General features: G+C 41.0%; 1 protein-coding gene across 4 annotated transcripts in view; it reads right to left on the reverse strand.

Moving 5' to 3' along the window:
* The window catches only part of LOC142139435 (ephrin type-A receptor 6), a 630,331-nt gene that overhangs the window by 321,931 nt on the left and 292,467 nt on the right, over positions 1–15,933 (reverse strand). For all 4 annotated transcript variants that reach the window (XM_075197036.1, XM_075197034.1, XM_075197035.1 and 1 more), the window contains exon 5: positions 6,126–6,461. In XM_075197036.1, the coding sequence (XP_075053137.1) occupies positions 6,126–6,461 (336 nt within the window). The remainder of the gene's footprint in view (positions 1–6,125; positions 6,462–15,933) is intronic.

A 15,933-nucleotide genomic window follows, 5' to 3' on the forward strand; every position in this document is an offset into this window, starting at 1 on the left:
TGTAATTCTATCGGTCCTTTCATAACTGTTGCATATTAAATGTTATAAAAGGTTTTTTTTAACATGCAGCAGTGCTAGATAGCAACAAATCAAACTTAATTATAGTGTAAGGTTTATATGTTAAGTAAATAATTCTATGTATACAGTATTATCTGATTTATTTAATTATTGTTTCAATTATTTTAACTGATTTTAGTTTTCTACCAGTAATCATTGGCTGTTTGGTTAAGTTGTATTTGTTTGTGCAATGGCTATGTTGCTGGTGCAATATGGTATTTTAAGAAAATGTAATCAAATAAGTGACATTTGAATACATGTTGAGTTGTGAAATTTAGATTCCATGGCTTAGTTATTTTACTTTATATGACTACTCTTTGCCGTTGGGGAAACCTGCTTCTTCCATATCTCTCAGTCTATGGCTTGCTGCTTACCTCCAGTTCCCTCCTCACACATGCAGGACTGTTCACAGCCTCCCACAAGATCAGTACACTCGTTTCCTGATATACCTTGTGCTACAGTGAACATTCCGTTGATCGAATTGCCTACAAGATGTTCTATCCCCGCCCACTTCAGAACTGGGAACACAAACATGAAGATACAGAATGCTAATAAAAAGGTGCTCAGACCCTAGTGAAATGGACCATTACCACCTAATTACTAAATTTCACTCGTATCTCATTATTTCCAGGGCCACCTCAATTTCTGTAATATACAATCCACGTTGGTGTTCTATATGTCAGAGAATAGGGCCCCCACTGCCGCATCACACTGACAGGGATATCTGGGTCTGTGAGATAAACCACAGAAAACTGGGTAGCCCGTTTGCATGGAGCAGCCCCAGAGGCTCCTGGGAGGGTAAAGGAGCAGGTGAGTAACAATTAACGATTAGGTAAAAATACAAGAACAGCAAATTCTCTCACACAGGAGGTCAGTAATAATGTTTGTGTCAATGTAAATCTCTAAGTGTCAGAGGGTCAGTGTCCATCCTGCACTCTACTACATGTTTATATCTATGTGGTTACAGATTTATTACCAAGCTCCCCTCAGAGCTGTATGTAGTGTGAAAATCATTCTCTGATATGGAAGATTCCTGTGTGATGTCAAATAGATTTATTGCAACAGAGAACACTGGGCACAAACTATAACCTTAAAGGTTATAGTCTGAATAAAGTATATATTAGATAATGCAGGAAATCCAGGTACTGAAATTTGCCATAAAAAATAAATATGTTGTAAACAAACTAAATATTTAACGTTGCCATTCTTTAGACAAGGGAAAACTGAGCATACCATATATAGTGATATGTATCACCCAATGAAACTTCTATTTGGTGAGCAGATGTTTACACATATAGTATTATTTTGCCTCCTCTCTGTTCCTAAAGCATATATTCTTCCTCCATAATCTTATTTTTTCTTGGGAGATCATTTGTGCAAAGTAGCAATGTCGCCTCCCCCCACCACCAGTCCAACCATTTGTCAGGAATGAGTTTGCATCAACCAATTGTACTCTGTAACCACAGACTCTCCATTGTGCAATCTATCCCGCTATCAATCCCAATATTTTTCTCTTCCCAAAACCCTGTAGTTGTCCCCGTATATAAATTCATGCCATGCATGTCCTCCACTCCCAAAGTAACATCTTATTCCCATATTACAATCCACTTCCATTCCCATCGCTCAATCCTTCTATATTCCTGGTGATAGTGGGGGAAAGGGGAAGACGTGGAAGGGGAAAGGCAGGAGAAGGAAAGAGTGAGATCCTTACAGGTGAGATTGCTAAAGAATGAGAGAGGAAGGACCATGTGATCTCTTAGTGTGTGTGGGGGCGGAGCCTCGGTCCAGGAAGTAGTTATTGCTCCATTGATAGGCTATTTGTCCCACACAACGCATACACCACTTTTATGTCATGTGACTGGGTGAGGGGGCTGTATAAGATGGATGGCACCAGAACCTCTCTAGTCTCTCCCTTTATGAATAAGATTAAGGACAAGATAAACTATTTCACAGCCTACTTTTGATGGATTACAGATATGTCTGTAAATGCACTTGGTGGAAAGAGTAATAGCAACAAGGGCAGGCTTAGCCGGGGGCCAGGGGGGCATTTGCCCCCCGGGCCGGTCCCATAGTGGGCTACTTTGGGCTTGGTTACTGGGCAACCTGCAGTTTTTTCCTTTAAAATGTTCCTAATAGGCTGCTGAGTTGAGTCTTGCCCTCCGGGCTAAAATTTACCAGCCCTCCCCTGAATAGCAACACTTCAAAGTTTACCCGGCAACCAATATAGAGCAACTCCCATGATTAATTTCTGCTTTTCCTTTTTTCTACTAAAAAACTACATAGTTTAGCTTCATTTAGGTCCTAAATTAATCATATAAGTGAGTGGACATCACTTTCTTTATTACATGTGTTACTTTTGAATGTCTATATTACACTGGTCAAAGTGTGCAAATAAATGCGCCTTCCCATATAAAGTGTAAAAAAGGCATCCTATTGAAGTATACCCCATTGACGGGCAAACTGATACATGTCAGGGGCAGCATGGTGCGGCCCTCTAACCGTCACAAGGGCCGCACATTGCCCTTAATTTTAGTAATAAGTTAAAACAATACAATACAATCCAAATATAATCACAGCAAGAGACACCAATCTGTAATAACATATCAGCAGACATTTTAAACAAGTGTTACAAGCTATAACAAACAAATCTGAAAATAAAGCAGGAGGGAGCTGGGGGCTTCAGGGCAAGGTTCATGTGTACCTGTGAACCTGTTGCACATCACTGGTATAGGCCAAAGGCTGGGTTTCTTCATCTCCGGGGATGTGCAAAATTTAATTATTTTTGCAGGAAAAAACAAACTTTGAGGCTCCCTACACCACCCCTCCAATCACCTTTAAGTGACATTTTCTGCAAAACAAAATCTTATTACAGGCCGGCACTCAGGAAGAAAACATTTCATCCACCACCTGGGTTGAACCCACCTCTGCCAGGCAGATAAGGGCTTACCATACCGCTTTACCACACTTTTTGAGGTTGTCACTGACTTCTCCTAGTGCCGCTGCTTGGTCAAGCCAGCCACACCCAGACAGTTGTAGACGGGTAATCATTGCCACCACAGACTCCTTCACAGGCAATCAATCTACTTTGCCCATAAATTACCACCATGGCACCTCTTTACTGGCTAATCTCGCAACCGCTTACTATGCATAGATTGTAAGCTTTCGAGCAGGGTTTTCTTACCTCTCTGTCTGTATATATTACCCAGTATTGTATTATTAATGTTTGTTCCCAATTGTAAAGCGCTACGGAATTTGCTGGCGCTATATAAATAAATGTTGATGATGATGATGCATAAGGACTGCTAGAGAGCCGACAGAGCGCTGACTCGTGTATACTGGGCTCAATGCAGGAAAGCAAGAGGAAGAATTAAAATGTGAACTTTGGTCATGGGGCGTACTTACTTCTTCACACTTGGCTTCTTCACGTTGGCTTATTTTTTGTTAAATAAATAATTGACCAAGTAGAAGTTATATGCGCTATTTATTTAGAACATGAGATTAGATGTATCACATTTTAGACTTGGTGAGGACTAGATGATTGTTATTTATGTCCTGCTATTTTATAGAGAATATTTTGCCCAAATCCACGGCATCAAGTATCTCATTGAATTGCATTCATTTCTATTTTTCATTAAACAGTGATTATTTTCATATCCTCTAGACACACTAATTAATGATTTGTAATACAATAATAGAGCTACGTTACAATCATTGGGGATGCCCCACTGTCTCAGGAACCTCATATCTGGTGTAGATCTTCATCACATTGACACTACCAACATCTATATTTTCCCTCCAGTCTGAGTGGATGTAGCGCTTGAGTCATTTTTTGTATTTTTATCTGCTATTTATAGCGCTGTTAAAAGTAGATGTTGTGTGCGGAGGAGTGAGCACCCACCCTCACCAGTAAGCTATATCTATTAATATTTTGCAAATGTGATGTGGTAAAGCCCATCTGTAAAAGTCTACCATATTGTGGAGAGAAGGAAGGGGCATTATCATCATCATCAGCTAGTTATATAGCGCCACTAATTCCGCAGCGCTGTACAGTGAACTCATTCACATCAGTCCCTGTCCCATTGGAGCTTACAATCTATATTCCCTAACATACACAGACAGACTAGGGTAATTTTTAATAGCAGCCAATTAACCTACCAGTATGTTTTTGGAGTGTGGGAGGAAACCGGAGCACTCGGAGGAAACCCACGCAAACATGGGGAGAACATACAAACTCCACACAGATAAGGCCATGGTTGGGAATTGAACTCATGACCCCAGTGCTGTGAGGCAGAAGTGCTAACCACTAGGCCACTGTGCTGTCACAGGAAAGGAAAGGGTGGGTCTGGTGAGAAATTAAAGGCAAGGTCTGGCTAAGGCCAATGAATGCTAATCATTTAACGCCCAGATGCCAGATGTAACTACTTGCTAGATATTTCCTTTTCTCTGCTCATTGTAAAGACTTAGGCCTCTAGTAAGACAGATTATAAAATTGTACATTATTCATGGCATCTCAGTGGGTTAGAGCTAATCTGTAAATTATAAACGCTCCCAGATTTAATAAAAATGATCCACTTGGATATTTTTAAAAAGCACATTTGTGAATATTTATATTTCCTATTCAGTGTTTTTTTTGCAATTTGCTTTTTAAAATCCTGTACTGAAATAATAATATGGATTTGATAAATTAAAAGACATAACAGTTTACATATTAAGGTTTATTAGGCATAATATCCACTGACTCATTTAGAGGGGGATTACAGGCGAGATTGCAAGAAATCTATTATATAAGAAGAAAAATTTAAAGTGCTAAGAAAGTAGAAAAAAGTAAAACAAACCAAACACTATCCATAGTTTTACTTCCCACGCTTTCATGCAAACTGTAAATGTTTTGTACAATATAATTTATAGACTATACTCATACAGGATTCATGTATACCATACATTTGTGTATTGCAAAAGTATTATGTATTGATAAAAAAGTAATAGTGGAATGGTCTGCCCCTTTAAATTCTATGATACTATCTGTAATTGGAATATAACTCTCCCTCTTCCAAAACAAAAAGGGAATTTTTACGTCTTGAGGTCCAATTGTTGATGTGACCAATGACTAGAAATACTGTTTGTGTTAAGGTGGTCAGACAAACCAGCTCTAAAGTGTTATCATTTGCAATAAATCCTTGCACTTTACGCTAAAAAGTTGACCTAAATTGAAGGTAGGAGCCGATTTGAACATGTTTGAACTTGAGCTTAAATGGATAAATAATATATATGATATTTTTTATGTTTTTCCACGCAAAACGTAAATTCAAACACACTAATGCTTGCTGTTTGAATAAAAGAAAACAATAAAAATGCAATAAATAATAAATATAGCCATTCACACTCAATAATGTGTAAACCGTCTTGAACATGGTAAGACCCATTTATTTTATAGCTTATTTTTATATCTATTAAATGCGAGCTGCACCTGCAAACTTCAAACTTGAATTTGAGTCAAAAGCTCTGTAGTTGTGAAACACACACAATTGGTCGGACTGAATTTCAAGGTTTTTGAGTTTGGCTCGACCAAAAGTTTGAGTCTGTCAAACCAGATAGAATTTCACACAGGTTGAAATAGTTTAAATATCTCTATCCATGACACAGTTTCCTGAAAAGATTCAAAGTTGTTAGAGAGTGACCTTTCAAAAACCTTTACTTTACCAATGTTCTTAGGGGGGAATTCAATTCCTCACAATGTGCCACCAGACATCACAGTGATGTCTGCCTGCACTAATATCCATGTACTATGGTAGCAGAACATCACTGATTAATCTGCTCAATGTTGTGCAAGGAAAAATAAGCCAAGATACAATGCCGCATAGTGCCTTCATGACCGTTCCGGGGGCACTACATGGCACATCTCGGGGAATCGAATTCTCCCCTTAAATTGCTGGAATTATTTTCAATACAGGCCTGTTATGAAAAAGGTCTGTGTAATATATTTAAGTTGCACCTACATGACAGTTCCGCTTAATTATTACCACTTACAAGAAATAATTCCGAACACAAAAGATGAATACGAAACTTACCTTCCTGATCTGTGGTGATGGTGATGGATGTGTAGTGTTTGGGTGAAAAACTGAGTTCCGAGACTCCGTTGGCTGCCTCGATTTCAAATGTGTAGTTGACATGAGATAAAAAGTCCAACACGGTGACAGAGGAGTTGAGTAAACCAGAATGTCGAGGTACAAAACGAATCCCCCCACCACACAGTTCACATTGGCCAGGGTCTGTGCTGCATTTCTTGCAGAGTACATTGTAGATGAGGTCCTTCCTGCCCCCAGTGTCGAACGGTGGACTCCATTCCAGATATAGGGCTGTTTCATTCATGTTGAAATTGACATTTCTTGGAGCTGAAGGTGGTTCTGCATGCCAAAAATAAACAAGAGAGACAATAAGTAATTAATACAATCTGGGTGACATCCCACCTTTCTGCTCTTGTGTTTTGGGCACATACTTTGATTTCCCAGTTGCAGTCTATGAAGCAATCATTCCTCCGATAATCAAGTCTTACTTAGCAATCAGCCCCCTACTGGGACATGGTGAACACTGCCAAGAACATTTACTTCAGACCCTTAAGAAATTCCATTTAGCTCTAGAAATCTAATGATTTAATTTAAAATGTGTTAAAAATTCATGTCTCATTTTAACATCTCAACTATTCTGCAACTGAAAGCTAGCAAAGGCAAGAAAACAAAGTATATCCAATACCACTGAGATAAAACATAAATGGCTGCATGCAACTGGTGACTGTTCTGCAGTATACAACAAACAGGAAAGTGAATCTATTTTGTAGTATATAATATGTACTAAGCCAAGGATGTTTTCCTGCGGCAGGTCAGTATAAAAGTAAAAATTTGGATGTTACCTTTCTGTTTCCTACAAGATTGTTCAGGTAAATAATACAAAGAATTGTCCTTTGCATAATTACTCTGTACATCAATAATAACATGGTTCAGGAGATAGCTGTGCAGAGCAAACTAGTTATGACTCTTGATATTATCCCATTGAGCTACAATTTGTAATGTTAACATACAACTGGCTTTCTTTTCTTGTCTTATTTTTTTTAAATCAGGCATCCCAGACTAAGACACGATGGTAAATTTATCAAGCTACAAGTTTCCGGAGAGTTTGAAAAGTGGAGATGTTGCCTATAGCAACCAGACCCTTGTTATCATTTATTTAGTACATTCTACAAAATGATAGCTAGAATCTGATTGGTTGCTATAGGCAACATCTCATTTCCACCCTGCCGGAAACTTGCAGTTTGATAAATTTACCCCACAATGTCTGTGGGAGTTTCTTGGTTTATTTTTGTTTTTCGTTCTACTAACATGAACTAATAAGTGCACACTGTTTATAATAGCATAGGAAATTAAATTCATGCAGTTTTTATGGTTCATGACTTGGGGTATGTGTTGAATCAACTATGTTACCATTAGTCTTGTGTGATTGATATGCGGGCGAGAGGGCTTGTAATTAGACATCTTCCTTTTCATGGCTGAAAACTACTAGACCCCTGATCTTTAAAAATTATGCTTTTACTACAACACTAGTAAAAGTATATAAACAGGTATGGGGATGGAACCTATTGGTCGGCAGCTGTGGCGAAGACAGCTGCGTCATTAGGAAATTGTCTACTCCAGCGGTTCCCAAAGTGTGCGCCACGGCTCCCTGGGGTGCCGCGGCGCTGTCACAAGGGTGCCGGGATCGCCCTCAGAAGAAAAAGAAAGAAAAAAAAAAAAGAAAAGAACTTACCTATCCAACGCCATATCCTCCTCACTGTTCTTACAGACTGTCGGGCGTGACGTCATCATGTCCGACAGTGTCAGTGAAGAGCAGGAGCAGCAGAGAGAAGAAAGCAGAAAAGAAGACAGCAGAAAATGAGGATGAAGGTAAGTAAAGGAATGGAGAGGGGAGCTGGCAAAGAGGGGGACACAGGGAGAGAGGAGCTGGGAGCTGGCAAAGAGGGGGACACAGGGAGAGAGGAGCTGGCAAAGAGGGGGGCACAGGGAGAGAGGAGCTGGCAAAGAGGGGGGCACAGGGAGAGAGGAGCTGGCAAAGAGGGGGGCACAGGGAGAGAGGAGCTGGCAAAGAGGGGGGCACAGGGAGAGAGGAGCTGGCAAAGAGGGGGGCACAGGGAGAGAGGAGCTGGCAAAGAGGGGGGCACAGGGAGAGAGGAGCTGGCAAAGAGGGGGGCACAGGGAGAGAGGAGCTGGCAAAGAGGGGGGCACAGGGAGAGAGGAGCTGGCAAAGAGGGGGACACAGGGAGAGAGGAGCTGGCAAAGAGGGGGACACAGGGAGAGAGGAGCTGGCAAAGAGGGGGACACAGGGAGAGAGGAGCTGGCAAAGAGGGGGACACAGGGAGAGAGGAGCTGGCAAAGAGGGGGACACAGGGAGAGAGGAGCTGGCAAAGAGGGGGACACAGGGAGAGAGGAGCTGGCAAAGAGGGGGACACAGGGAGAGAGGAGCTGGCAAAGAGGGGGACACAGGGAGAGAGGAGCTGGCAAAGAGGGGGACACAGGGAGAGAGGAGCTGGCAAAGAGGGGGACACAGGGAGAGAGGAGCTGGCAAAGAGGGGGACACAGGGAGAGAGGAGCTGGCAAAGAGGGGGACACAGGGAGAGAGGAGCTGGCAAAGAGGGGGACACAGGGAGAGAGGAGCTGGCAAAGAGGGGGACACAGGGAGAGAGGAGCTGGCAAAGAGGGGGACTCAGTGTGTGAGCTGGCAAAGAGGGGGACTCAGTGTGTGAGATGGCAAAGAGGGGGACTCACTGTGTGAGATGGCAAAGAGGGGGACTCACTGTGTGAGATGGCAAAGAGGGGGACTCACTGTGTGAGATGGCAAAGAGGGGGATACAGACTGATATGGTGAAGGGGTGCAGTAATATGATGAAAGGGCACAATGTGATGGTGAAAGGGTCTAAATACATCTTACGTCATTTTGACCCTTAAAAAACTACTTAAACGGGACTACCCGGTAATTATTTTGGCTTAGGGGTGCCTTGGAAAAATTATGATGACCCTAAGGGTGCCTCGAACTGAAAAAGTTTGGGAACCACTGGTCTACTCTATCTACTCATGTTCACTGCTAGTGAACACAAAGGCATTAAAGAAGTGCTCTCCATTGACCACCCCCAGACTGCAAGTATAAGTGCTGGGGGTAAAGTGTGTGAAGCTGCGGGTTTGAAAAAGTGGAGATGTTGCCTATAGCAGCTAATCACATTCTCTATTGTCATTTGTAGAATGTACTAAATAACTGATAACTAGAATCTGATTGGTTGCTATAGCCAACATCTCCACTTTTTCAAACCCGCAGCTTGATACATTTACCCCTTGGTCACCCCTGGCTGTCAACCTTAGAAATGAATTATCATATGTGGGCTTACTAATACATCATAAAAGGACTTCAAAAGGGAGAAACAATATATTGCATAAACAGGTAAAGCAACTTAGTATTGTGGCATTTACCAGGGACAATAACACAGAAACCAGATTCTGTCTTTGTTTAGCTTTGCTTTAATAAACATTACATGGAAATAGTACCATTTTACTTCTTCAGTACCACTATATATAATATTCCAGTGTAAAACAGTATTTGCTACTCCATAAAAAAAATTGCAGAATGTTTTTTTGTCCCCTAAAGCCACAATATGTCTACAGATGCTGCCTACTAGCTGATATAATATAAACCCATGTACTGTAATAACTCATTTTGAATTCCATTTTTACACTGAAGAATCTCAGGGGATAAAAACATTTTGTGATGCTAAAGGTTGAATTCAAGACCGATAAGTGATAACCAGTGGAAAGTGTTGATTAGGTAAGTAAATATGAAGTGCTAATAGGTGCAATCTCACCTATATTTTATTAACAGCAAGTGTTGTACCCATTAAACATGAAGCTGTCATTTTATCAAGAGGTTCTCCTATAACTCAATGTTCCCTTGGCAAAATATTCTGTGGGGCACATTTATATGGCTGCCAGTGCAAAAAAAGTGTCTTCCTCTCCCGGAAACATTTAGGGCCCGATTCATTAAGGCATGAAAATCCCAGTATGTGCCATATTTTGCATAAAATTGTTCTGCGCAAGCCCAGAAACAAACCATACTCCAGAGAACGCAGCAACACTCAATTCATTTACAAGCACAAAAGACCATTACTACGGTCGACAATGTCAAGGGTGGAACAGGAGGGTAATGGGTGTATACACGTAGGCAATGTACAGTAAGGGTGTGCCAAGCTCGAGCGCCCACAGCAGCCTCATATTTAAGCTTTGGGCATCTCAAAGGTACATGATTTTCTGCTGTATCACTTGCACCAGCTACAGGTCAGGTGTAAGTGCCAATCACTTGTGATGATGGCTGCATATGCATGCTAGAAGATGTGTTTGTAATCAGGAGCAACTCTAAAAATGCATTATATGTACAGTAGACATAAGTAAATGTATTTTATGGAAGAAATAAAAAAAAAAAACACTTATTTTTTAATGTTTTGTCATAAATTACTATATTATTAACAGTTGAATTAATTGAATAGTTTTTTTTGTTATGTACGTTCTTTTGTGACTTTATATTCCACATATGTATTGGACATATCTTGCAGTGTATTGTCGGTTAGAGAAGTGCAGACTTAGATCTGTATTCATCAACAGACGTATCTTTACATCCACTGCTTGTTGAATATGGGTCGGCACATGCCCAATTTATGTGTTTGTTTTAAAAAAAAAAATGCACAAATGGCCTCATTCATTAAGGAAAGCAAGGCAAAAAAGAGTAAAGTTTCTCCAGGACAAACCATGTTACAATGCAAGGGGTGCAAATTAGTTTATTGTTTTGCACATAAGGAAAATATTGGCTGTTTTTTCATATAGCACACAAATACTTGATAGCTTTATTTTTACACCGAGATTTAAAGTTGATCTAGGACATGCCCTACCCCAACTATAAATCTGTCCCCACATTTTAAATTTACCTCCCCTTCCAATGCAACATGGTTTTGCTAAGGTGTAAAGTTACTATTTTTTTTGCTTTACTTTCCTTAATTTGATTGACTGTCTCAGGCCCTTAGTCTAAAATAGTCAATCAAAAAGCTCCTCCGTGTTCATATGATTGCAGAGGAAAGAATGGGAGGGGGTTCATGACATGAACATTAAAACGCCACTATGATCACTAAAGCATATGTCTTGTGACTGTGGTTGCCATGGCAATCCCATGACACATTGCAAACTGTAATTCATTAATAGCAGCTTGAAACAAAACCCTGAGGAAAAATTGATAATCGACGTGTCTTTTTACAGGTAACCGAAGTGATTTATGTTATAGAAGTACACCTCATATTTACAAGGGATTGCAATCTTAAAATAGCAGTATAATTTGCCATCCTGCCTAAGGTATGCCCAAAAAGGACAGAGATACTATTTCCCCCTTGAATATGCATTGCTCTTATAAGGGGAATAAGTATAGAAAAATAGGGATATTTACAAGTTTAAGAATTGAAGAAGTCTTTAACAATAAAAAAAATCTGGTCACACAGTGCTAGCATAATGCAAATAAAAGCAAGCAAATGCAAAAACAAAACATACTGCCCATAAAACATTATGTACTTGTTTATACTGCTCGGGAGAAAAAACATACAAATTGAATTCTTGACTGTAATATTTGTTTCTTGGCAGCTAACACCTTACTTTGTCCTACAGAGGTGTCAAAATATTTGCTCTTCTGCAGTTGAGAAGTATATTTTCATTGTTTATATTATACTGTCTTGTTCTGTGAACAAAACATTGATTATCTCTCTAACTGGCCAGGTTCTCTAGGTTCTAATAGAGGGATTTTTTCATCAAGAATGTCATAACATTGGTTGCTTTCAGCTTTGTGATATACAGTATAAAAGGGTACACATACCAACAGTTCAAATTCTGCAATTAATCTTTTACTCAGTATGGATCACTGGAATATGTCATATTTAATTCACTCACAAATGTCAAGGAGGAGTGATATAGTCACGGTGTCACAAATCTAGCAGATAACATGGATTCACTTTCGCCAACCTGGATTAGCGCTTGCAGTGACAGAGACGTGGCGTCTAATTAACCCCCCCAATTTTCGACAGGGACCCCTGCAAGGAGGTTTGGGCTTCCCTGCAGGTAGGTTTGCAGGTCGCGGCCCTATGTGCAGCCTCCGAGCTGATATCAAACTGTATCAAGAGACTGGTCAACGTAGCTGGAACTGGTACACAAACAGACTGCAGGGAGCCAAATCAGCAAACAGAAGTCAGAACAAGCCGGGTCAGCAACAAACAGGAGCATAAACCTTACCAAACGACAGGCAGAAGTGAGTTCAGAAACGATCCAGGTCAGAATGCACAGGAATTAGCCCCAAGAAGTATTGGAACGCTGGAGTAAATGTTTGGAGCCTAATACTTTGGCACATGCCAGGTTTAAATAGCTGTGCAAATAAATAGGGCGCGCCTCAGGTCAGAACACATGATCACAGGTTCAGACCACTGAAAGGGCCATGCACCTTCTGTTGGACAAAGTATTATTACGGCACAAGGTTCTGTGCCTGGAGCTAAGGGGAGAGGGACCATGCTGGACAGCGGGTTTGAAAAGTAACAGCCGACTCCGATGTGACTGTACCTCCCCCTCTTAAGGGTGGACTCCGGACACCCAATAAAAGGCTTAAAAGGAAATTTCTATAAAACAGCTTAAGAAACTGGGGAGCATGAATGTCAAAGGCCTTGACCCAAGAAAACGCATCAGGAACCGCAACCTATCCAATCTACAAGGAGCTGAAGATTACTTTTAGAAACACAAGTCCAAAATATGGCTAACCTCATACTCCTTTTGCTGGTCAACTGCTATAGAGGAAGGAGAATCATTTCTCGAGGTAAACCTATTAAGTACTAAAAGTTTGATTAAAGAAATGTGGAAGACATTGGAGACATGTAATTGTCAGGATTACGTATAGGATAGAGCTACTAACTGGTATTTGCGCAACTGAACAAGGAGGCGCGGAGTCTAAAGCATCCCTGGTTTTCACCAGGGAACCCCACAAGGAGTTTTGGGTTTGGCTGCAAGAGGTGCGCAGGTTGCGGTTCTCCAGGACAGTTACCAGTGTAGTAGTGGTGAGAATAGTCAAACAATCCAGGTCAAGTCAATCAGGTAATGCAGTACCAGGGGAGATCCAGAGAGAGAGGTCAGAATAAACAAGGTCAAACCAGGAGAGCTGAAGCATCCAACCACAATCCAGAAGGAGGGTCAAGAAACAAGACGGGTCAATAAATTAGGAGCTAACAGGATGCAGGAAACACAAGGAACTCTGGAGGCAAGTAAGACCTGATACCCTGGCATCCTAATGATGTCAGAGTCAGGTTTAAATACATGCAGCTGGACACGGATGGGAGAGAGATGTGGGGGCAGTAAGTGACGACACTGACCACTGACAGGTGGCGAGGAAAGGGTCCTGTTGGGGTCCTGCATGCGCCCAGATGGTGGGGTAGATTGCATCCATTATGCCTAGCAACAGGACGCCCCTGGCCAGATACGACAAGCAGCCATCCCTGCTGCATAGAGGCGATGCAGGGACGGCCCCTGACAGTAATGAGGTCAATAAATCCAACCTGAAAGCCACTAGATAAATTGTTTGTAGGATTTTGAAAGGTCCAATAAAACGTGATGCAAACTTCATACTGTGCACTCGTAAGCGCAGGTTCCTGGTGGATAACCACACTTTGTCCCCGGTACTAAACTAGGAATTGTGCGACTTTTTTTGTCAGCTGCAGATCTGAGTTACATAATGTCACTCATCCGGTGTTATTAATCTAGTACATCACCATAGAAGAGATGCAGCTGGAAGATTCTTACCCTTTAAGGGGGAGTGATGTGCGAATCTCGTAATTTTTGTCCCCGTCTCCATAATGCAATGACGTGAAAGTGCGATTTTGTCCAAAATAAAGTGATTCATGGTGAATCGCATCATGGAGGATCCCATCATGGAGGATCCCATCTTGCCCATTTCACTAGGAAATTGCCTGGATGCGGAAGGCCTGAACTCCCGGGAGTCCGGGAGACCTACCCAGAATTTAGTAGTCTCTCTGACATTGTGGGAGAGAGGGCAAGTATGAGATATGTGTGATAACTCCGGTGTTACACTTTTGCTATATAGCCCCCATACTAAATAAAGCCTTAGTCCTGTGTAAACAGCTGTTTCGGCAGGATTTAAGGTAAAATGTTTGATAAACAGGCCCCTTAGAACAAACAATGAATTAAAATTCACAGTGGGCTTACTGGACACAATAAGATCTAAGACATGCCCTATCCCGACTATAAATCTGACCCCACATTTTATATTTACCTCCCCCTCCAATGCAACATGGTTTTGCCAAGTGCAAAGTTACTAGTTATTTTGCTTTACTTTCCTTTATTTGATTGACTGTCTCAGGCCCTTAGTCTAAAACAATAAATCAAAAAGCTCCTTCGTGGTCATTTGATTGCAGAGGAAGGAGTGGGACGGGGTTCATGACATGAACATTAAAACGCCACTCTGACCACTAAAGCATATGTCTTGTGACTGTGGTTGCCATGGCAATCACATGACACATGAAAACAAACACAATAAATATCAACAAATGCAGAGGGTGCTCTGGAGTACTATACTATGGATAGCAAATAATGAGGGGAGAGCCTTACGATTGGAAGTGCACTGGACCAGCAGCGACTCATAGACTATCCACTTTTAATGTAACAAAAACTCTGTGGCAACTCCTAGAATGCAACAGGGGATCTGTCCATCTTTAAAGTATTTACAGATTTAAAATTTAAGGTTGTATACCTGTTATCAAGTGCAATTTGAAACAACACATGCTGAACAACAAAGTGACTATAGAATGCCAGATCATGAGGGGCATTGCTTGGCCTTGGCTCCAGTTGCCCAGGCCTCAGTTATTCTTAATTTTTTTATAAAAAAAAATTGCAATTTATATCTAGGGGCCTATTTAATTTTTACCATCTTTTTGCACGTAAGGTATCATCTGTCATAGCAATGATGACAGATGACCCTTCAGAGCAATTTACTAATAAAGTCATATTGGGACAGTACATCCAATAGGAGGCTGCCCTGGCGATGACTTTTTGCTACTGAAGACATTTGCAGATAATAGCTCAGGAGAGAGCAGCAGCGCTGCCCAGAGGGATCCAAAGATCCCCCTACTGCAAAGCTCTCCCAACAGTATTCAATGGCTATCACAGTCTTTAGATATAGCTAAGCTTTTCCAGGCCTGATAAAATTGCCCAGCCCGTGTCTGGCAGATATATAATATAGAACACATGACTAGTATATTAAATGATCGTCCAAACCAATTCCTCTCGACATGGCATCTTTGGAAAGCCTATTTTGCCTCTTCGCAACGTATCTCTTAATGTAACATTTCCATTATAAGTCTTGAGAACACAATATACTCCATTGAGTCTCTCCCTATTCTTCACTACTTTCCCTTTGCTCTCTTTTCCTATAACAACAAACCCTTCTTGCCCTCCTCATTCTTCCCCTTCTTTCTTCTTTTCTTTTCCTCTCCTCTCCCAAACCTTCTCCCTCCCCCACCCCGGCACGGATTGTGCCACTCAATGAAGTTTGCTCAAATTTAGTCTATTCCCATGGCTGCTCTCTCAATCGACATATGTATTAATATTGACATGTTATTTTGATTCTGCCTGTAAGGTGATGTGTGTTTTATCCTGAAAGTCTGCGATTCGGTCCATTTTCTTTTTTCTGTATATCCTGTTTTGAAAAATATTCAATAAAATTTATTTACAAAAAAAACCAAATTCCCAGACCGCAGTT

This window comes from Mixophyes fleayi, chromosome 2 (assembly GCF_038048845.1).
Source record: "Mixophyes fleayi isolate aMixFle1 chromosome 2, aMixFle1.hap1, whole genome shotgun sequence".
Lineage (NCBI taxonomy): Eukaryota > Metazoa > Chordata > Amphibia > Anura > Limnodynastidae > Mixophyes > Mixophyes fleayi.